At 41.9% G+C, this 24,249-nt stretch overlaps 1 protein-coding gene across 1 annotated transcript in view; it reads right to left on the bottom strand.

Moving 5' to 3' along the window:
- Positions 1-272: 272 nt before the first annotated feature.
- Positions 273-24,249, bottom strand: part of LOC137803383 (NALCN channel auxiliary factor 1) — a 69,610-nt gene continuing 45,633 nt past the window's right edge. Inside the window, exons 2-3 of the mRNA XM_068601793.1 lie at positions 7,843-8,014; positions 273-5,350 (exon numbers count right to left, since the gene is read on the bottom strand). Coding sequence (XP_068457894.1) covers positions 5,049-5,350; positions 7,843-8,014 — 474 coding nt within the window. The 3' untranslated portion in view covers positions 273-5,048. The remainder of the gene's footprint in view (positions 5,351-7,842; positions 8,015-24,249) is intronic.

Here is a 24,249-nt window from a genome sequence, read left to right as displayed (position 1 = left end):
GGTGCCCGAGCAGCAGAGAGGAAAAGAACCAAGATCCTTCAGGCAGAATAAAACAAAGGAACCATGGAGACATTATTTTTTAGACTGGATACCTTTTTCATCTGGGAAAAATTCCAGTGCAATAATTCTGATGTCAGTTAATTATTATTTACATCATACTCTCTGGAGCAGAGGACACACGTCCATGTTTAGTTTATGAAAGCCTATGACATACAAATACAAAAACACAACAGAGGAACAGATTATATGTCTGTATTTATTTTCATCAGAACACAATTTTAATCATTGTAGCATTAGTTTTCATACTTTTTGAAAAGGTCATGACTTGTGTTTTATAAATCATTTCATCAAAGTTGTTTGTAAAAAAATTAAAGAAGTTACTTGAACTAAAGCATCTATAATATTACAATATACTGGTAGTATAATAGTAATCATAATAATCATAACCGCAATGATACTTCTATATGACTTTGAACCTTTTTCATTTCTATAATCATAAATCTTTCGCTTTCACACACATGGAACCTCAACCTTTCACAATAAGGTCGCGAAGCAGAGGACGAGTCGATTGGTTAAACCTCAACACATTCTCTTTTAACATCGATGATTTCAGACGCTCGGAATAAAAAAAAGAAGAAGAAGAAGAAGAAGAAAGTAACAGCATGACATCAACTTAAAGTACACAAGGAAACCTGGACGCAAAGACATACATTGTTCAGCATACTAGGGAACGTATTTACAACCAAAAAAGGAATGGGCTTCTGCATAGATCCACAGGATAGAGAACAGAACTATTGGGAGAAGAGAGCGGCCGAGGGGAGTGAACGAGGACAAGTCTGTGTACACACAGTCTATATGTGCAGGGAAATGTTGGTGTCGTTCAATGTGACCTCTGTCGGGTCTGAATCTACAGCACCCTACGCGTCTTCTCAGTATGTTGCAGTATAAAGTGACAAACCAAAACACTAAAGAACTAGAATGATCACAGCAGAGGAGCCGTCGTGTGCATGCAGAGATTAACATCGGTCAAATCTAATTATATTATATTCTGGAAGAAACCTTGCACACAGGTTTTAACATGTCTTGCAGTGGCATGAAGGACAACACACATGCACAGCATCCGCAGTGAGGATGCCCGTCTGCATGTGGAGCACACGTGGTTATTGTGGATGTCAGACAGTCTGTGATGGGTTCTTCCATCACAGCGTGAACTGATGGCATGTAGGCAAAATGAAATCACATGTATGTCTTGAAGAGATCCCCGAGGCCAACATGTGTTGATGCAGAGGGCTGTTTGAGGCTTATGAGATGGACTCTGTTTGTCGCCGACGTTGCACATTTCTTCCACACTGATAGACCCTGTTTTCCTCAAGTTGCCCATTACGTCTGATCATTAAAAGCAGCGCGTCATATCCGGTTATATTTGGGTTTATTTGACTCAATACAAGTTATGCTTTGGCACCAGCTCGCTGTCCACTTCTTTCTTCCTGACCTTCTGTGCACCATGCCAGTTGAGGGGATATTCAGACGTGTTACTCCTAACCTATAGTCAGCTTTGGGTCTTTGGGCAATGACAGTTATTACACATTGCACAGGACAATGGTTCCACACTACAGTCCATGCAGCTTTAGGGCTGCAGTGAATAATGAGACAGTAATGTAGCAGGTCCTTGTGGGTCTAAAAACACACAACTGTCCTGCAGGCCTCAAGGTCGTAGCAACACTAGTGAGCTCTCCCGAGAACACGGCAATTAGCAACAGACACATTCACACATACTCACCAACACACTTTTACTCACAGGCCCCTCATGTTCTCCTCCAGAGCTCAGCCTTCCTGACTCTTCTGCATATGACAGTCCTTGTGAGATAGATCTTCAGCAGCAGTCACAATATAAAAGAATATAAATATCTCCATCTACTGGTGGTCAATAGAATAGCAGCATTTTTCTATCACTGACTGCGGTCATCCTCGATGGGTTTGGCTGTACTGTGCTGAATGACAATGAGAAGTTATGTATTTCATGCAAGCAGGAATGGTCATATCTAGAGTGGGGAAGGTACCAAACAGAATATGTGTCAAAATAAGCCAATATATTGGTTATATAGACGTGGTGTGAATAACAATGCATTTTAAATCCTCATATAAGCTGTATAATAAAATGTTTGACATCAGATATCTTATTGGACATCTCATTTAAGTAATCAACATACTTGAGAGTGGGGAAAAAAATGCATTCAACAACATCTTCAAATACCTGATCTCACAGCCTCGTTCATTGAAAAGACAAAAGACGATGTAGAAACAAAGAAGAAGTCAGCCCTTAATAAGGTCACACATTCCTTTCTGTTCACTCACTGGTCAACATAGAATACACATGAGCGTCAGCTGACTTGGACATTATCAGGTTATGCCATCAGTGTTTACAGTGACACTCCTCTCTGGACGTGTCTCTGCTCTCCAGCACCTCCCAGTGGAATGCATCAGTACTGCAGTGATGTGAGTTCAGAAAGAAACAGGAATGCTCCATGTTTTGACCCTTAATTGTCGGCTCACAGTTTGGATGTGCATGTCGTTAAGTGAGTCTGACTGTGTTGATGATCATGTTTGTACTGTTTATCTTAATAAGCCCTTTACTTAATGAGACAGTAGATGTTTTGAGGAGAAAGGTACAAGACGGGTTCATGCTACAGGAGCTGAAAGTGGTGCTGAGGACATTAACAAAAGAGGCGGTCATAACCTTGCAGAGAGCCTCCACATGCAGTTCATGAACATTGATTACACATTTTGATTCAATAGAAACAAACATCTGGCCGGGTGGTCGTGTAACGCGCCCGGTGCACTGACGGCCGTTTTCCTTCAGGCTACTGCGAGTGGCACGCTGACCCTAACCTTAACCCTAACCTTACCACACTTAAGTCCTCAAAAGTCCTTAAAGGTAACATCCAGTCATCATGTGTCCTGTGAATCAAAGCCTGAGCTCCCAATGACTGATGGAGACGGCAGTATTGATCAGGGGCGAGCTGGAAATGTATTTTATTCAAGAAGTGATGATGGAATAAAATGATTTATACTACAGAACCAAGGTTTAGGTTAAGGTTAAGATTTAGGTTGAGATTAAGGTTAAGGTTTAGGTTGAGATTAAGGTTAAGGTTTAGGTTAAGGTTTAAATTAAGATTAAGGTTTAGGGTAAGATTAAGGTTAAAGTTTAGGATTAGGCTTAGGTTAAGGTTTAGGTTAAGATTAAGGTTTAGGTAAAGGTTTAGGTTAAGGTCTAGGTTTAGGTTAAGGTTTAGGTGTAGGTTAAGGGTCATGTTAAGGTTTAGGTTAAGTGTCATGTTAAGGTTAAGGTTTAGGTTAAGGTTAGGGTTAGGGTTAACATTAATGTTAAGATTAATGTTTAGGTTAAGGTCTAGGTTTAGGTTAAGGTCTCGGTTAAGGTGTAGGTTAAGGGTCATGTTAAGGTTTAGGTTAAGTGTCATGTTAAGGTTAAGGTTTAGGTTAGGGTTTAGGTTAACATTAATGTTAAGATTAATGTTTAGGTTAAGGTCTAGGTTTAGGTTAAGGTCTCGGTTTAGGTTAAGGTGTAGGTTAAGGGTCATGTTAAGGTTTAGGTTAAGTGTCATGTTAAGGTTAAGGGTAAGGTTCAGGTTAAGGTTAGGGTTTAGGTTTAGGTTAAGGTTAGGAAGCAGAGGAATGGATATCCTTTTGACTGGATAGTACCTTTAAAATCTAAAGTGACAAAAGCGTATTCATCTGGAACGACAACAACATTTGGGGATCCGGTGCAATATGAAAGTGCAATGCAACGTTGCTGAGCATTGCTGCTAAAATGTGACCACAATCTGAAATATCATCTTTGGTTAAGACAAGCTTAACACAGTTTCATGTTTTGTTCTATGAGATAAAATGAGCTTATCTGTGCTTTCTTTAACGTCCAGTTATGTTGCATCACGTTCATGCTTCCTGCCTTTACAGCTGGCGGCTATAAACACGTGCGTGTGATCATAATGTATAACTTCAGTGTCTTTAGTTCATCTTCGGAAAAACACAACAGAATACAACCTGAGAGCAAATCCTGATGCTTTAGTCCAGCACATGAAGCAATTACTTTAATTCACTTTATTTAAATATGATATTATGTATACTTATGTGTTATAATATAGTGTTCATTTGGCTCAGCCCAACAAGCTATCAGTTTTAGCCAAATCATTGTGTTTGCTCCCGAAATGCTGATAACAGACCTGCATTACACTGGAAAACTGTTTTTAATCTGCTACACACATTTTAAACTGACTGCTCAGTGAAAACTGCTCCCTCTTTGTTCCAGGTGTAACTTTTTACTGATAATATTATACTAATATTAATGTCAATAGATTATCTCACAAAACAAAGTGTTGGGAAAACCATAAACTGTGTTAAGCAGAGCGCTTGTTAAGGATCTCAGAACCACATTCAACACATTCAACACCCAGTGAAGGTTGACCAGGAGTGTGTCCACCATGGGGAGGGTGGGGGGAGAAACACACACACACTCACACACACTCACACACACACACACACACACACACACACACACACACACACACACACACACACACACACACACACACACACAGACTTGCAGCTCATTCTTTACACATTATCTGTCTTAGAGAACATTTTCTTCCTGTATGAGAGAACCAGAAACAAAGAAAGATGACCGTTAGAAAGAGAACATGACTGTTGTTCCGTCGTCAGCCAGAGAACAGACACCATGAACAGGAACAGTGTAAAAAAAGCGCAGTGAGAGAAGAAGAGCCACGGGGAAGCCCACCTTCCCGCTGAACAAAGGCTGTGGCATCGCCCCCTTCTGTTGAGGATGTCTGTTCCTTCTGGATTTCTTCTGATTGATTTGTGTGTCTGTCGTCTCCGAGCGTCCACACCGCTGCAGGATGACCGCAGGCGCTCGGCGCCCGCCGTTCCCACCGAGCCTGGCTGTATTATTCCACATGGTTGCCATGGTGAGGGAATCCCCCACCCGACGACCTCCCCTCCTCCCGGCCGCTCTGTCACTCCTCGTTGGCGGGGCTCTCCTCCAGAGGCGTGATGGCGGAGAGGCCCAGTCCTGTTGCATTGTGGGATGCGGTGAGGCTGGCCACAGTGTGTAGGAGGACGAGGACCAGCAGGCAGAGTTTGAGCCGGCTGTTACACAGTCTGCAGGCTGCCGAGGAGCTGAGGGAGGTTCGGTGTTGGCACGGTGGGTGAGTTCTTTTCAGCGTCCCCCGCGAGCGGTTGTCCACGCTGGAGTCCCACCAGACGTCACAGCACTCTGCTGCCGGGTCCACGCCGGAGGGAGCGTCCTCCAGCAGCCCTGAGGGAGACGAACAGTAAGACGCTGCATGTTCTGCATCCTGCATGTTCTGCATCCTGCATGTTCTACATCCTGCATGTTCTACATTATGCATGTTCTACATGATGCATGTTCTACACCTGCATGTTCTGCATCCTGCATGTTCTACACCTGCATGTTCTACATCCTGCATGTTCTACATTATGCATGTTCTACATGATGCATGTTCTACACCTGCATGTTCTGCATCCTGCATGTTCTGCATCCTGCATGTTCTACATCCTGCATGTTCTACATTATGCATGTTCTACATGATGCATGTTCTACACCTGCATGTTCTGCATCCTGCATGTTCTGCATCCTGCATGTTCTACATCCTGCATGTTCTACATTATGCATGTTCTACATGATGCATGTTCTACACCTGCATGTTCTACATCCTGCATGTTCTACATTATGCATGTTCTACATGATGCATGTTCTACACCTGCATGTTCTACATTATGCATGTTCTACATGATGCATGTTCTACACCTGCATGTTCTACACCTGCATGTTCTGCATCCTGCATGTTCCACACCTGCATGTTCTACATCCTGCATGTTCTACATGATGCATGTTCTACATGATGCATGTTCTACATGATGCATGTTCTGCATCCTGCATGTTCTACACCTGCATGTTCTGCATCCTGCATGTTCTGCATCCTGCATGTTCTACATCCTACATGTTCTACATTATGCATGTTCTACATGATGCATGTTCTACATGATGCATGTTCGACATCCTACATGTTCTACATGATGCATGTTCTACATCCTACATGTTCTACATGATGCATGTTCTACATGATGCATGTTCTACATGATGCATGTTCTACATCCTGCATGTTCTACATGATGCATGTTCTGCATCCTACAGGTTCAACATGATGCATGTTCTACATGATGCATGTTCTGCATCCTACATGTTCTACATGATGCATGTTCTACATGATGCATGTTCTACATGATGCATGTTCTACATGATGCATGTTCTACATCCTGCATGTTCTACATGATGCATGTTCTACATCCTGCATGTTCTACACCTGCATGTTCTACATGATGCATGTTCTACACCTGCATGTTCTACATGATGCATGTTTTACATGATGCATGTTCTACATGATGCATGTTCTGCATCCTGCATGTTCAACATGATGCATGTTTTACATGATGCATGTTCTGCAGGACAAAACCTGCAAGGGCTGCAATCACTCTTTTCATCTCACTCCTTTATTGTGCACACGTATGTATTGAATAGAGCGTCGGCTTGGTTCCACGGAGCAGAATGCACATGCACATGGCAAAGCCCAACAACTGAATTGATCCAACTAGCTGAATATTATCTGTGGAGTCAGGCAAAGTTTTTTAGTTCCGATGAACATGGGAGCTGTAGTTTATTTTGACTCAATCCCACACATACGACCTTGTTGCCATAGATTTCATTACGACAGCTGAAGTCGCTGATAGAAGCAACATTGCCTTTTCCTCTTGTTCTCTTCGATGTCAGTGCTCTCAGTAGGAATGGGCTCGCAGCAGAGAGCCACAGACGCGTGAATCAGAAACTATTCAGAAATGGACCAACACAATGTGAATTATAATAAAAATGTAGATTTCTGCATCATACTTACATTTCAAAGAGCCACAAAAACTGCCATGTTTAGTACTCTTCATAAACAAATGAATCAGTTTAAATGATTCACAAATAAGAAACACATACACTACTTGAAGGTCTTCCTCCATACTGTTCATGAATGTAACCTGATGCTCAACATGACCACCAGAGGGCAGCATCAACATGTGATGCAAGTGTGTGTCCATGTTGAGGGCACAACACTCTGTACTGTATTGGTGCATCCCCACTCACTCATCTTCCTTGTGTGTGTGTGTGTGTGTGTGTGTGTGTGTGTGTGTGTGTGTGTGTGTGTGTGTGTGTGTGTGTGTGTGTGTGTGTGTGCGTGTGTGTGCGTGTGTGTGTGTGTGTGCGTGTGTGCGTGTGTGTGCGCGTGTGTGTGTGTTTATGGCTGTTAGGGTTAGGGTGTTAGGGGAGACTGAACCTGCGCTGTGCCTCTCGGTGCTGTTCTGGTGCATCTCCCTGTTAGTCTGGTGATTAACTCGCGCATCCTGTAACTGTAACGTCCTTTGTGAGCATCAGAGGGTCCGACTGAAGTATCCTTGAGCAGGACGCTCACTATGTCCTCACTACATGTCTACATGTCACCCAGGCCAAGAGCGTGAGCTACTGGGCACCAGGTGAAATACACCTGCTGCCCTGCCAATCCCAGGATCTGGGGAAGTAATGCTCCTTCATCCCTCAAATAGTCAGTACTTTTGTGTCAGTGGAGCTGTGCCGCACGCTGGGCAGCTGGATGTACTGATGCCAATCTTTAAAATGAGGTTACAAGAAAACAAGCACAGGGGCTAAAACAAACAGAAGAAAGCACAAACTGTAGGATGTTTGTTTTGTACCTGTACATATAAAACTGGGACTGCCTCCATGAATGAGATCCTCATTGTCGGGCAGGATGAAGGGGCACCGCTTCTGCACCTCCAGGCAGTACTGACCACAGGGGATTCGCTTACTGCAGTGCAATTGGGTGGTCTGGAAGTACTGAGAACACAGCCAGGGCTTATAAACCATCTAGGACAGAGAGACAGAGAGGGAAGGGGAGGGGGTGCACAGAGAGGAAATCAATGAGTTAGGGAGTGTTGCATTGGATGAAACGCATACACACATGCATGAGCGCGCAACATCGAGGACCTCTGCAACTGATTCACACTGATATCCACTGTTTAATGAATGTAGCTGTTGCTGGGCAGTCATCACTTTGATGGTCAACAAGCCGTGTTACCCAACATCCTCTCTGTGTCAATGAGTTTTCTGAAGGATACACAGATGCTTCATGAAACACGTCCCGATTGAAATGTAATGCACAATGTATACTGCAGTTCAAAAGTATATGCAAAGTTGTCTCTGTGAAAACTGAGCAAAGAGACTGTGAGGTCGGTTGTGGTTGGAAGGTTTAGAAGTGAGTAAGTGCACCTATTGGAAGACCTTTCACTTATAAACAGACAGCTCTCATTGTAACAGGTTTCTGTAGTTTTCACAGTAATATTACTGTATACTGGACATATTCTTACTGTAAAACTCATATACAGCATGTTGCTCTAGATCTGCAATGCATCATGGTCAAAATTCATTCCCGGGTTTTTTGCTATCATGCAGACAGAGGGGGAAACCGTTGTTACTCGAGGGAGACAGTAATTATAATGCTGTGCCCGATGTACTCAGCGTTACTCCCTCAACACAATCAGGTAACGTGCAACATTATGAGCAGTCTACACTTCAACATCTGCAACAACAAGGTAAGCACGCTCTTTATTTTTCCTTCATTTTTCCTTTTTGCCAAGCATTTTGTAACTGTACATTAATTACAGTAACGCTACGAAGCTAACATAGCTAACTTACGTAAGGGAAGTATGGAGACACGTCCTGCACTAGTAAACTAACGTTAGTGTCACTAAAATTACCAAAATATACTATGTGCACTATAAATTGTGATATAAATAATTTAGCTTCATATAGTTGATAAATGGCATGCGTTTAGTGTCACTTGTGGATGGATTGGAATCGTGTGTGTGTGTGTGTGTGTGTGTGTGTGTGTGTGTGTGTGTGTGTGTGTGTGTGTTGGTACGCTCGTTAGTTAACCATTCATGGTCTTAAGCCTTTTTCTCGATTTTTAACTTAACTTCTTAAATTCCCCTTTAAAGGCTCATTTCGGAGAAGATTTGACTCTTTTCTCTGTTGCAGTGTGGCATCATGTGGCACAGATAACACTGAAGCAGACCAAGGCAAAACAGAAAAACAACGCCAGGTAAGACTTTAAACACACACACACACACAACCCTGTGAAAACAACTGTTCGCATCCCCATGTATGAAGTTGTACACATTTCAAAGTAAAAAATCAGGTGTTTGTTATGAGAACCATCTCCATCCTGCTCGTATGTGCCCATCCCCCCACGTGAGCCACACAATGCTTCTCATCTTCTTGCTTTCCCCCTAAATGAACCTTTATGGACCGGGAACACTAACGCACAGTTTCAAAGTGTGGTCAGTAGTATGAACATGTTGTGGTATTTCTAATCAGAATCAGTAACCCAGAAAGAAGAGTCAAGTTGAGAAAGAGACTCCGCTGCAGGGATCGACAACGCTAAATGATAAAAGTAGACAAAGAGAAAAATACAAAATTTTGTTTGTTCTGTTTTGCATATTGAATGTATGCCATGAAAAAGTGCTGTTGTTTTAAATATCTGTCTATCTATCTATATACAGTATATGATATATATCATATATAAATATATATATATTATTAGTTATAATGGTCACGATTTTATATATATATATATATATATATATATATATATATATATATATATATATATATATACAAATGTAACTTTTGTCTAACATTTTTAAAGTATTACAATAAATTACTTTTGTTGAAAGAAATGAGTGTCTTTATTTTACTGTATGTTATTATTTGACTGTTATTCATTTACAGTATTAAAATGAATACAGTAATGAATTTTACAGTAGTCGAGGATTTGCTGTTAAAAACAGCAAATCGGTACTGACTGATTACTGTAAAAATGTACACAGGTACTGTGATTCATTTCACGGTAAGCATACTGTGAAATAACTACAGCTACTTGCTAAATGCTGCCGGCAGGTTACTGTAAATTCTACAATAATCTTGTTACAGTGTACAATATCAAAAGACGACAATCTAAGTTATTATCAGTATCTGATGCAAACACAGCAGGACTGCTGTCACTTCACCAACAATTAATAACACAAAGAAATGTGAGATGAGCTCAAATACACAGTTCATGGTTGAAACTGGGCTTCTATTGTGTTTGTGGTCCCCAATAGATTCTGACTGTTGTGAGCCAGAAAGAAGAGAAGAGACTGTGCATGTTGATCTTTGTATATTAGTCATGTAGCTCATCTGGATGACAAATGTTTCCAAAAACAAAATAAATCCTTGAACATGAAATATACACATGGGCACAAAATGTCATCATGTTGGCAAAAACATCTGAATCAAACATGCAAGGAGACGAGTGACTGTGGAAAGTATCTATATTGTGTTTTATTCCAGGCAGATGTAAGTAATGCAGAAAAAGAGGAGCGCTTGAGAAGTAATGATGGCACAAAATGAATAAATGATATCCTCAAGGTTGAATAACAGACACGCAGGCGATGCTTTGGGATAACGGTGTGTGGACTTATTATTAAAACCTTTTGCATTTCTAGAAAGCCCTCTCTGCTCTGTATGTAGCATTAGGAATCTAATTCTTTCACATGTCTGCATATCAATAGGGAACGTTCAAATGCAATATGTGAGTCAAACAAGAAAATCACATGCTATACATTTGGAAACTATTCTTAGAAACTGTCAAATTAAGTCGGGTCATAATCATAATGTAAATATTGCTTCAACATAGTAACTGTTGATGTGAATGGTCTGTCATGTTCATGTAGGCTGAGGATCATCACATGTTCATGTAGACTGAGGATCATCACATGTTCATGTAGGCTGAGGATCATCACATGTTCATGTAGGCTGAGGATCATCACATGTTCATGTAGACTGAGGATCATCACATGTTCATGTAGGCTGAGGATCATCACATGTTCATGTAGACTGAGGATCATCACATGTTCATGTAGGCTGAGGATCATCACATGTTCATGTAGGCTGAGGATCATCACATGTTCATGTAGGATGAGGATCATCACATGTTCATGTAGGCTGAGGATCATCACATGTTCATGCAGGCTGAGGATCATCACATGTTCATGTAGACTGAGGATCATCACATGTTCATGTAGACTGAGGATCATCACATGTTCATGTAGGCTGAGGATCATCACATGTTCATGTAGGCTGAGGATCATCACATGTTCATGTAGGCTGAGGATCATCACATGTTCATGTAGGCTGAGGATCATCACATGTTCATGTAGGCTGAGGATCATCACATGTTCATGTAGGCTGAGGATCATCACATGTTCATGTAGGCTGAGGATCATCACATGTTCATGTAGACTGAGGATCATCACATGTTCATGTAGGCTGAGGATCATCACATGTTCATGTAGGCTGAGGATCATCACATGTTCATGTAGGCTGAGGATCATCACATGTTCATGTAGACTGAGGATCATCACATGTTCATGTAGGCTGAGGATCATCACATGTTCATGTAGGCTGAAACGTGCACACTGACATTCTGCACACATACACAGATAGTGTACAGTAAATTGCTGTGCGTTAATAATTGGATTTCCAGTTGAAGATAAGGTTGGTTTCCGTGGACACCACACACACACACACACACACACACACACACACACACACACACACACACACACACACATTCTGCCCTTCTCACTAATCTAGCGCTGCGTGAATGTCACCACTGAATGTTTCCACATTGCCTGATGTCACATCTTGTGCACATTCTCAGTGACTCCGTGTGTGTGAATGTGTCCGTGTACAGTGTGAGAGAGTAACTCCTTGTCTTTTGCGTCTCGCTTGTGCAGCTCATTTTCCACCTCGTGTCCTCGTGTCGCCGGTGTTTGGATCATATTGTCAGCAAAGGGAAACGCAGCAGTACACTGCACCAACAATGTCACTAGCAACGAGTGTCAAGTTGTGTCTGTTTTGGGTTCGTCTGGCATTTCCCCGACAAGCGGAAGCTCAGATATGAAAGTCGAGGTCTGACTGATTATTTGCACTGAGGCTCATTCATAATGTAAAGCTGAATAATAAACAACATCACAAGTGAAGATTATCTTTAAACAGCACCTAAAGCGACCTCTTAGCTTTGCCTCCATAACCAAGGTCTCTCCATGTGGTAACCGTTCTCTCACTCCTTTCACATTTCTCAATGGTGAAGCTTTTATACAAGGACGACGACCTTCAGTAGGTCAAATCAAGGTGACAGGAGACCATGTGACAAAAACACGAAGGGGCGGGTCCCGTGAGCCTGTGTAAAGGGAACATGTGCTGTGGAAACACGTCTCTTTTTGGCTCTTTGCCACACGGCCGTGTCCTTTTGCGCTCCGTCCCATAGCGACGCCCATGATGCTGCACGCGAGATCTCACGACCATCCGTCTCCTGTGGACCCAGGATAGGGATGTGTCATCCTGCTGTCCATCTCAGAGTGGGAGAAAGACAGCGAGTGAGAGAGATAGTGTCACGATAGAGATAGTCGTAGGATGGAGTTTCTCTCAATTATATAAAGAGAATAAATACAGTTTTCTCCTCAACCACCGACTGTGAACTTTCACCTCCTTTTGCACCACCCATTAACTTATGCTGAACTCAAAGAGAAAGAACACAGCGCAGAGGAGCAGATGCAGATACTCAAGAGACGCTCCAGGCACTTCAGGTGAAAACACATCTGCTAAAGTTGAAACTGACAGCAACAACTTCAGTGACTGTTTGTGGGTTGTTTAAAGAGAGATGAGAGGCGTGTGGCAGCAGGAACTCACAACGCTGGCTGAAGGACTGAAAACACTCGTGTGGTCAAAGCAAGCGCAGCGTTTGCTTTTGAGGTTTTAAAGTAAGACTTCAGTTTCACTACTCACCAATCTGCAAACTCTTCAATGGATATCATCTGTGTTGTTACAGCCCCTCCTGCTGGCCTGTTGAGTCTCATCTGTCTGTATGTATCTGTGTGTGTGTGTGGAAATGTGGTTATATATGTATATATATATATATATATATATATATATATATATATATATATATATATATATATATATATATATATATATATGTGTATATATGTATGTGGTTCTAAGTGGCCTTGGACGGCTCTGCACTGTCAGAGTCTCATCTACAATGTTGTGGTGAAACAGCTGACGGAGCAACGCACCAGATTACTGCAACTCTTCAACATGCAGGACAGTACAGGAGCGCTACACACACACACACACAGACCTACACACACCTACACACACACACACACACACACACCTACACACACGCACACGCACACACAAACACGCACAAACACGCGCACACGGACAAACACACACACGCACACACACACACGCACACACGCACACACATGCAGAGGCTCATTGCCGCTTGTCAATCACAGAACACACTTCTTCACTGCTTCACTTCTTCACTTCTTCACTGCTTCACTTCTTCACTGCTTCACTTCTTCACTTCTTCACTGCTTCACTTCTTCACTGCTACACTTCTTCACTGCTTCACTTCTTCACTTCTTCACTGCTTCACTTCTTCACTTCTTCACTTCTTCACTTCTTCACTTCTTCACTTCTTCACTGCTTCACTTCTTCACTTCTTCACTTCTTCACTGCTTCACTTCTTCACTGCTACACTTCTTCACTTCTTCACTGCTTCACTTCTTCACTGCTACACTTCTTCACTGCTTCACTTCTTCACTTCTTCACTGCTTCACTGCTACACTTCTTCACTGCTTCACTTCTTCACTTCTTCACTGCTTCACTTCTTCACTGCTTCACTTCTTCACTGCTTCACTTCTTCACTTCTTCACTGCTTCACTTCTTCACTTCTTCACTGCTTCACTTCTTCACTGCTTCACTTCTTCACTGCTTCACTGCTTCACTTCTTCACTGCTTCACTTCTTCACTTCTTCACTGCTTCACTTCTTCACTTCTTCACTGCTTCACTTCTTCACTGCTTCACTTCTTCACTTCTTCACTGCTTCACTGCTTCACTGCCTCACTTCTTCACTGCTTCACTGCTTCACTTCTTCACTGCTTCACTGCTTCACTTCTTCACTGCTTCACTGCTTCACTTCTTCACTTCCTCACTGCTTCACTTCTTCACTTCTTCACTGCTTCACTGCTTCACTTCTTCACTTCTTCACTTCTTCACTTCTTCACTGCTTCACTTCTTCACTTCCTCACTGCTTCAATTCTTCACTGCTTCACTTCTTCACTTCCTCACTGCTTCACTTCTTCACTGCTTCACTTCTTCACTGCTTCACTGCTTCACTTCTTCACTTCCTCACTGCTTCAATTCTTCACTGCTTCACTTCTTCACTTCCTCACTGCTTCACTTCTTCACTGCTTCACTTCTTCACTTCCTCATTGCTTCACTTCTTCACTGCTACACTTCTTCACTGCTTCACTTCTTCACTTCCTCACTGCTTCACTTCTTCACTGCTTCACTTCTTCACTTCCTCATTGCTTCACTTCTTCACTGCTACACTGCTTCACTTCCTCACTGCTTCACTTCTTCACTGCTTCACTTCTTCACTTCCTCACTTCCTCATTGCTTCACTGCTTCACTTCTTCACTGCTTCACTTCTTCACTGCTTCACTTCCTCACTGCTTCACTTCTTCACTTCTTCGCTTCCTCATTGCTTCACTTCTTCACTGCTACACTGCTTCACTTCCTCACTGCTTCACTTCTTCACTACTTCACTTCTTCACTTCCTCACTTCCTCATTGCTTCACTTCTTCACTTCTTCACTGCTTCACTTCTTCACTGCTTCACTTCCTCACTGCTTCACTTCTTCACTTCATCACTTCCTCATTGCTTCACTTCTTCACTGCTACACTGCTTCACTTCCTCACTGCTTCACTTCTTCACTTCCTCATTGCTTCACTTCTTCACTGCTACACTGCTTCACTTCCTCACTTCTTCACTGCTTCACTTCTTCACTTCCTCACTTCCTCATTGCTTCACTTCTTCACTGCTACACTGCTTCACTTCCTCACTTCTTCACTGCTTCACTTCTTCACTTCCTCACTGCTTCACTTCTTCACTTCTTCACTTCCTCATTGCTTCACTTCTTCACTGCTACACTGCTTCACTTCCTCACTGCTTCACTTCTTCACTTCTTCACTTCCTCACTTCCTCATTGCTTCACTGCTTCACTTCTTCACTGCTTCACTTCTTCACTGCTTCACTTCCTCACTGCTTCACTTCTTCACTTCCTCATTGCTTCACTTCTTCACTGCTACACTGCTTCACTTCTTCACTTCCTCACTTCCTCATTGCTTCACTGCTTCACTTCTTCACTGCTTCACTTCCTCACTGCTTCACTTCTTCACTTCCTCACTTCCTCATTGCTTCACTTCTTCACTGCTACACTGCTTCACTTCCTCACTGCTTCACTTCCTCACTGCTTCACTTCTTCACTTCCTCATTGCTTCACTTCTTCACTGCTACACTGCTTCACTTCCTCACTGCTTCACTTCTTCACTGCTTCACTTCTTCACTTCCTCACTTCCTCATTGCTTCACTGCTTCACTTCTTCACTGCTTCACTTCTTCACTGCTTCACTTCCTCACTGCTTCACTTCTTCACTGCTTCACTTCTTCACTGCTTCACTTCTTCACTTCCTCACTTCCTCACTGCTTCACTTCTTCACTTCCTCACTTCCTCATTGCTTCACTTCTTCACTGCTACACTTCTTCACTGCTTCACTTCTTCACTGCTTCACTTCCTCACTGCTTCACTTCCTCATTGCTTCACTGCATTGCAGGTTTCCATTACTCTTCATCCTCTTTTCTGTTCTTCTCATTTAAATGATCCTCGGACTAAATGACGGACCAGGAAGTGAACAATAGACTGATATTCGCAGACTTTGAAGTTTTGCGAGAGACATGATCAAAACTTCTGTCATTGTCTTTGCTTTTACCTTTTCACAGAAATATAAAGCTTTAGTCTCACTTTTCACAGGAATATAAAGCTTTAGTCTCACTTTTCACAGGAATATAAAGCTTTAGTCTCACTTTTCACAGGAATATAAAGCTTTAGTCTCACTTTTCACAGGAATATAAAGCTTTAGTCTCACTTTTCACAGGAATATAAAGCTTTAGTCTCGGAGCACTAGAAGACGTTATGTCCGGCTGCAAAAAGCTTTGCAGTCAACAAGCTAAGAACATCTTTAGAGACAGGAAATGAAAATGTTTCTCTGACTACAAATAGTGATACTAGAGCATCCTTTTGGATCTGTGATGTTAGCAAATGGTTAAATATTCCAAGAAGAGGCATTTCAAAATGTAATGTTGGATTATTGAAATGAAGAATGGACCCTATATGCACTGTATACTGTCTCCTGAAGAAAATGTCATTTCCCCAGAAGCACAGATTATCATTCTGCAAGCTCTCCCAGTGTTGGATGAAATGAGCGGTCCATTGAAGCGGCGACAGAGCGGCAGTCCAAGATGTAAGAGGTCAAACACAAGTGCTGCTTTAGTAGGAGCAGCATGAAAACCATCTCTTTCATTGCTACAGCAGCAGCAGCTGCAAAGCCCCATGGGATCTCAAGATGGGGGCTGACAGGTCAAACTGCAAAGGTTACACCAAATATAATAGAAAAAACAGCATCCACATTCCCAGAAGTAAACAAACGAGTTTGCACGACTAAACTAAATAAATGTCTTCAAGCGTGAACTGAAACAAAGAAAAAACAAACCAGAGGTCGTAAAAATGTAACGCAGCTAATGTTCTAAGCAACAAGCAACAGGCAACAGGCAACAAGCAACAGGCAACAGGCAACAAGCAACAGGCAACAGGCAACAAGCAACAGGCAACAAGCAACAGGCAACAAGCAACATGCAACAGGCAACAAGCAACAGGCAACAGGCAACAAGCAACAGGCAACAAGCAACAGGCAACAGGCAACAAGCAACAGGCAACAAGCAACAGGCAACAAGCAACAGGCAACAGGCAACAAGCAACAGGCAACAGGCAACAGGCAACAAGCAACAGGCAACAAGCAATAGGCAACAGGCAACAGGCAACAAGCAACAGGCAACAGGCAACAGGCAACAAGCAACAAGCAACAGGCGGGTTTAGCCGAGGAAACTGAAGACATTGGATGGAAAGAATCGGTGCAGAAAGCACGCAGCTCCCTGACAGACATCCAGTTACCTGCAGCTGATATTTGAATGACTCTGTGCACACATGAGGTCAAATTATGACCCAACTGCTGTTTGTGGCAGACGCACAACAAAAACATGTACATATACAGCTAACTCACACACACACACACAGATGAACACCGCCTCTTATATTTTGATACGAGCTGCTCATTTGGCAAATAAAAATCATGCTAACATAATAACCAAACACCAAGGCTGCACATTGTTGTTGAAGGAGAATAGCGCTAAACAAAGTGACCGTGTGTCAAAATAGAATAACCTCCCACCCTTATGCTGAGACATCTGACGCGCTTCAATGTAGTAAAAAGGGAAAAATACCACAAGCTGTATGAGTGTTGAACGGGACGCATGAAAACGCAATGAATGAAGGATCTGCGGTCATGGCAGGAAGTGAATTATGAACGAAAGAGCTGTTCTCTGGTCCCACTGGCCGGACGTCGTCCTGCCAGTGGAAAGAGGAAACATATGACGCATGCACATGGTCAAGTGATGTCACCGCCGTACGCTAGCAAGCTAACATACATTAGTCAACTACAAGCGACCACGCATCACTTGCTACTTTATGGAAGAATGGTGTGTTCATCAGTCTGCAGCCTCTGAGAAGAAGCATACGAGAATTATTGCTACAGTCGGAAGTCGGAATCGTCCGGTAAGAACATATTAATGATTTCACCAAATCAATGTCTGTATTTTTCACTTGTTCATCTCACTTCAAGTCCCTTGATCACTATGAACTTTAGGAAAATCACATCCTGCTGAATGTTCTGTTTGGAGAACGACGTTCTGAAAGAACATCTCGTGAACGTGAAGAAATGTCGTTGCATAGATGTTCTATGAGCAACGACAGAGATAGGAAAAAGTGGATGCCTCCTCAAACCTGATATTTCATGGGATACCTGAGTATTGTTTACAATCACCAGCTGCAACTGGTTGACAGCGTTCAAAGAGATCGAGCTGGCATCACTTTCCACAAGTCAGGATACTTAAATAGTTACTGTTAAATCCAAATCAAAGTTATTGCTGGTCGCTAGCTCCCATCAGTAATAACCCGGAAAACAGTGTTTTAATGTTATTAATATAACCCAACATTGCATGTAGTTAAATAAATATCTAACGTGTTTATGAACGGGAATAAGTCTCGTCCAAAATCTCCTGTCATAATCTCTCAAGACACATCCAGGAAGACGGCGTCACACAACATGGCAGCTGGAAGACTAACGAACCACTCAGACACGTCAAAGTATTCTGAACCCTGAACTCTGTCAGAGAGAGAATGACGGAGAAATGAGAAATGATGGATGTGAGGATGGTGATGGATGAAGAAAGAACACATGTTCTCCAGGGAGCACATCTCTATGAACAAAACATTTGCCCTTAAACTCATTTTGTTGATTAATCGAGGTTATCCGGATGTATTTCATCGGCTCTGTCGCACTGATAATTAATTTGACAAAGACAATTATCAGCAAGATGGAGCTACTGTGAGTGAGAGTGATGAATCAACACCCAGTGCAGCCCTCAGCCTGCGCTGAGCTGCTGGGCCACGCTGGTGTGATGTGCATGTACATGTGCATGTACATGTGCATGTGCATGCACATGTACATGCACATGTACATGCACATGTGCCTGCTGGTGTACATGCACATGTACCTGCAGCTAAGTGATCAACTCCTTCTGCCTTCGTGTCTCATTCCTGCACCACAGCATGCAAACCTGTGTAATACGGTAAGTTATTAAAGCAATAAGTAAGTTATTACAGTTTTTGTCGATTGCTAAAGGACAGCGAGCACAACTGGAGTCACATGTGCAAAACTCTGACTCAGTCTGCACAGCAGCAGCTCATGTGAACAAACTCTAGTTCTTTTTTCATTGCTTGAACACAGTTTTCAAAGCTCTACACACTTATCGCATGACTTTAACACAACCTGCACAACACTGTGGATTTACAGCACTTTGTTCAAACGCTGACACACTGCTGTCAAACTGTGAACATTCAACACAGAAGAGAGTTCAGCCTCGTGCCTTTAAACTCTGATGACTGCAACTTCAGCTGGAGGCTGAGCAGCTGTCTTGTTTTAGACTGAACACACACACACACACACACACACACACACACACACACACACACACATATATATATATATATATATATATATATATATATATATATATATATATATATATATATATATATATATATAGTGTGTGTGTGTGTCATCTCAGTGAGGGTTGTGCAGTGTTTGGCTGCACTGAGTGTGTGTTGAGCCGTGTGTTAAGAGTTGTGTTGCTTGGGATGAGTTTTGCAGGTGAAGTGAACTGTTTAGCTCAGGTGACTGTTGGTAGTGCAGACTGTAGTTAGAGTTTTGCACATGTGACTCCAGTTGTGCCCACTGTCGTGTAGCAATCGACAAAAACTGTAAAGCAATAGACAACGAGACAAAGTCACAGGGAAATCCCTTTCTCTTGGTGGAGGTGTACTGCTGCTGCTGCTGTACATGCCCCCCCCCCCCCCCCCCCCCTCCTTGCAGTGTGTACTGCAGCAGTTGGATGACAAATGGGCCAGAAGGTTGCCAGCAGAAACCCAGTGGAGGAAACACACAGAGCTGTGTGCTTCTGCTGGCTATGTTTCTATCTTTATGAAGCAAACACACATGTAGAACAGAGTCAGAGGGATGGCGTGGTGCCTTGGCAGTGTTGATATTACACTTGTTATCAGACTCCTCCCACAGGGGTCGCTGACAGACATGTCAGGATCAGATCATTCAAAATGTAGCCCATGTCCTAATTTGCTCAATTCTTTTGAGATAAAAAGAGACCCGAATCAAAGCGCTCCATATGTATTCATGTCCATCTTCAAACATGTCTTTCAGTGACTGCCCTCAAATGTGTTGCTCATCATTTCTTCATGAAAAGGAAATGATTCCATGTGTTTATCTGGAATGAAAGATAAGGGAGGCATCTTCAAAGTGTGTCGATATAGTTTATCTCTGCTTCAGTAATTAATACTTTGATTTTGTGAACAGTTTAAGACTTTACTGTCAACTCGTTGCTTTCTGTAAAGAAGCTAATGATTCCAAGGTCACAGAAACTGAGTTCCTTCACTCGCTGCCACGGTGCTCTACATTTAGGCATGCATTGGTATTCAGGATAATTTATTACAAAAAATATAAAAACAATTGTGAAAACATTTAGCGATTTACAGACGGCGCCTTGACTTCAGTGAGGCTGATAAAGTTTAAATGATTTTCTTTCAGGAAGGAAACTGTGTTTGTTTTCTATTCTCACCCTTTAAAAGTCCCTCATTTCTAGGCTGATAAAGACATTAATAATTTATATTACATAATATGTATAATATATACAAACGTTTTAGAATGATATGCTATCTGGATTAAATTCTGTTTGATATAAATGAATACTGTAAAAAGTGCCGTCAATGTGAGGTCTGGATGATGTGAGGTACAAAATCAAAAGCTGTAATCTAGGAACACACACACACACACACACACACACACACTCACACACACACACACACACACACACGTACATTCACAACCTCTTAAAGCACAGCAGAACATCATCATAACTGTTTAATTATCAGAGCTGCAGGAGGTCTCGATAATAATGGAGGTCTTGTCTGGGCAGGTCAGCAACAAGCTAGCTGTGAACCCAAGAGCTGCTAGAGTACACACACACACACACACACACACACACACACACACACACACACACACACACACACACATACACACACACACACGCCACATCACTGCGCTCCACCAACAATAGTGAAAGAAAGGTAGAAAGATTTGGTTGTGAACTTTAATAACACCAAACCTCTCATCATTTTATAATATTCCATGTTGAACACAATTAAATGAAATACTCCAGCGTCAGAAGAAATAAAAACAATATTTCACAGTGAGCAAAGAAATTGTCAACAAATAATTGTCTGATTGTATTTGATCAGGGTTAGTATGAGGTCATTGTATGTAGTATGAAGTCATTGTATGTAGTATGAGGTCATTGTATGTAGTATGAGGTCATTGTATGTAGTATGAGGTCATTGTATGTAGTATGTAGTATGAGGTCATTGTATGTAGTATGAGGTCATTGTATGTAGTATGAGGTCATTGTATGTAGTATGTAGTATGAGGTCATTGTATGTAGTATGTAGTATGAGGTTATTGTATGTAGTATGAGGTCATTGTATGTAGTATGTAGTATGAGGTCATTGTATGTAGTATGAGGTCATTGTATGTAGTATGAGGTCATTGTATGTAGTATGTAGTATGAGGTCATTGTATGTAGTATGAGGTCATTGTATGTAGTATGTAGTATGAGGTCATTGTATGTAGTATGTAGTATGAGGTCATTGTATGTAGTATGTAGTATGAGGTCATTGTATGTAGTATGAGGTCATTGTATGTAGTATGAAGTCATTGTATGTAGTATGAGGTCATTGTATGTAGTATGAGGTCATTGTATGTAGTATGAGGTCATTGTATGTAGTATGTAGTATGAGGTCATTGTATGTAGTATGAGGTCATTGTATGTAGTATGAGGTCATTGTATGTAGTATGTAGTATGAGGTCATTGTATGTAGTATGTAGTATGAGGTTATTGTATGTAGTATGAGGTCATTGTATGTAGTATGTAGTATGAGGTCATTGTATGTAGTATGAGGTCATTGTATGTAGTATGAGGTCATTGTATGTAGTATGAGGTCATTGTATGTAGTATGTAGTATGAGGTCATTGTATGTAGTATGAGGTCATTGTATGTAGTATGTAGTATGAGGTCATTGTATGTAGTATGTAGTATGAGGTCATTGTATGTAGTATGTAGTATGAGGTCATTGTATGTAGTATGAGGTCATTGTATGTAGTATGAGGTCATTGTATGTAGTATGTAGTATGAGGTCATTGTATGTAGTATGTAGTATGAGGTCATTGTATGTAGTATGAGGTCATTGTATGTAGTATGAGGTCATTGTATGTAGTATGAGGTCATTGTATGTAGTATGTAGTATGAGGTCATTGTATGTAGTATGTAGTATGAGGTCATTGTATGTAGTATGAGGTCATTGTATGTAGTATGAGGTCATTGTATGTAGTATGAGGTCATTGTATGTAGTATGAGGTCATTGTATGTAGTATGTAGTATGAGGTCATTGTATGTAGTATGTAGTATGAGGTCATTGTATGTAGTATGAGGTCATTGTATGTAGTATGTAGTATGAGGTCATTGTATGTAGTATGAGGTCATTGTATGTAGTATGAGGTCATTGTATGTCGTATGAGGTCATTGTATGTAGTATGAGGTCATTGTATGTCGTATGAGGTCATTGTATGTAGTATGAGGTCATTGTATGTAGTATGAGGTCATTGTATGTAGTATGAGGTCATTGTATGTAATATGAGGTCATTGTATGTAGTATGAGGTCATTGTATGTAGTACGGGGTCATTCTATGAAGTATGAGGTCATTGTATTTCATTCAGACATCGTTCCATCCGTGACCTCCATGCGCGTGATGATAATCTCATCATTGTTGCATGCTAACTTGCAAGAGATTATGATGATCTTGAACAGAAACTATAGACTTCATGATTGTTTATTTGAGGTGTTTTTGCAACAAATCAGGTCAAACAAAAAGTGCTCCGTCAGCAAAGCTTCTGAGGAGATCAATTTGGAATAACATTATCCCACCAAGGAACTCAAGGACAGTGCTCCATGTTATGTGTGTGTGTGTGTGTGTGTGTGTGTGTGTTTATGCATGCACACACTCACAGTGATGTACTGCAGGGACACACATGCACCAACATGGAACTCAAGCTCTGCAGCAGATTGAATCTTCGTCACCTGGAGCTCAGAGCACTGATCACAATACACGATGCATTGCCACAGAGGAAGATGAGATGGAGGAAGATGGGAATCACTCTCACTGTTCAGGGTCTCCAGAGAGCCAGAGAGGTCAGTAGCGTCTGCTTTGACCTCAAGGAATTAAAAAGCCCTCAAGGCCCTCGGTGTGCCTTCTGTTGTCACTCTGCCTCTCTTCCTCTCGCTCCTCATTGGTTCTCTGGCTGCAACGGATCTGCTGAAAGACCCCTGATCTCTTCTTTCTCATAGCTTTTCACCTCCTCATCCGAAGCACTAGTTTGACTCTTTCTAGCAACCACACGACAGCACACAGGAGGCTTCTCTTCCCTGTCTTCTGTTCCTCTTTTGTTTATTCCTTGTCCATCTTTTTATGTTCTCGCTGATGATTTCTTTTTATGACACATATGGGAAACTGGGAAAAGATTGTCCGATGTTTAAAATGCAGGACAAAATCAGAAAGGAAGGGTAGAATTGGATGTGGTCACCTGGTCTGAGACTTTGCTGCTTTGCTGCCACCAATAAGACTAAAAACTAGAGGCAAGAAGTTCCACCCTGTGCTTCTGTCAGAGGAGAGGAAGTGAGAGAGCAAGAGAGAAATTAGGAGATGCAAACATTAGAAGAGGAGGAAGGAGAGATTGAAGACGGATTGGTCAGCCCCCCCCCCCCCCCCCCCACCCCTGCCTCTCTATCTCGGGACTGCTGTGTGCGAGACTGCAGATAGATTCTGATGTTCTCATTTATGTCTTAATGATTGGGTTAGTATGCAGCTTGTGCTCTGCAATGCTGCGCTTCGACAGAAAGCAAGATCACAGAGGCACACAAGTATACACACATCCACTGCAAGATGAAAGGATTATGACATCTAATGCATGCAGGGGCTCATATGTAAATGTATGTTTCAGTGGAATCATAGATTTCACTTTATTTTGCAAAGCACACTTGGTCTTTCAGCACAAAGTCTTGTATCAGGAATTCTGCAGTACCTTTTTGACTGAAGGGAAAGTACAAGATACTAACGGCCTTAGAG

The sequence above is a fragment of the Clinocottus analis genome, unplaced genomic scaffold (assembly GCF_023055335.1).
Source record: "Clinocottus analis isolate CAN_PGR_092001 unplaced genomic scaffold, fCliAna1.0.p SCAF_54, whole genome shotgun sequence".
Taxonomy (NCBI): domain Eukaryota; kingdom Metazoa; phylum Chordata; class Actinopteri; order Perciformes; family Cottidae; genus Clinocottus; species Clinocottus analis.
This window is presented reverse-complemented; position numbering and strand designations above follow the sequence as displayed.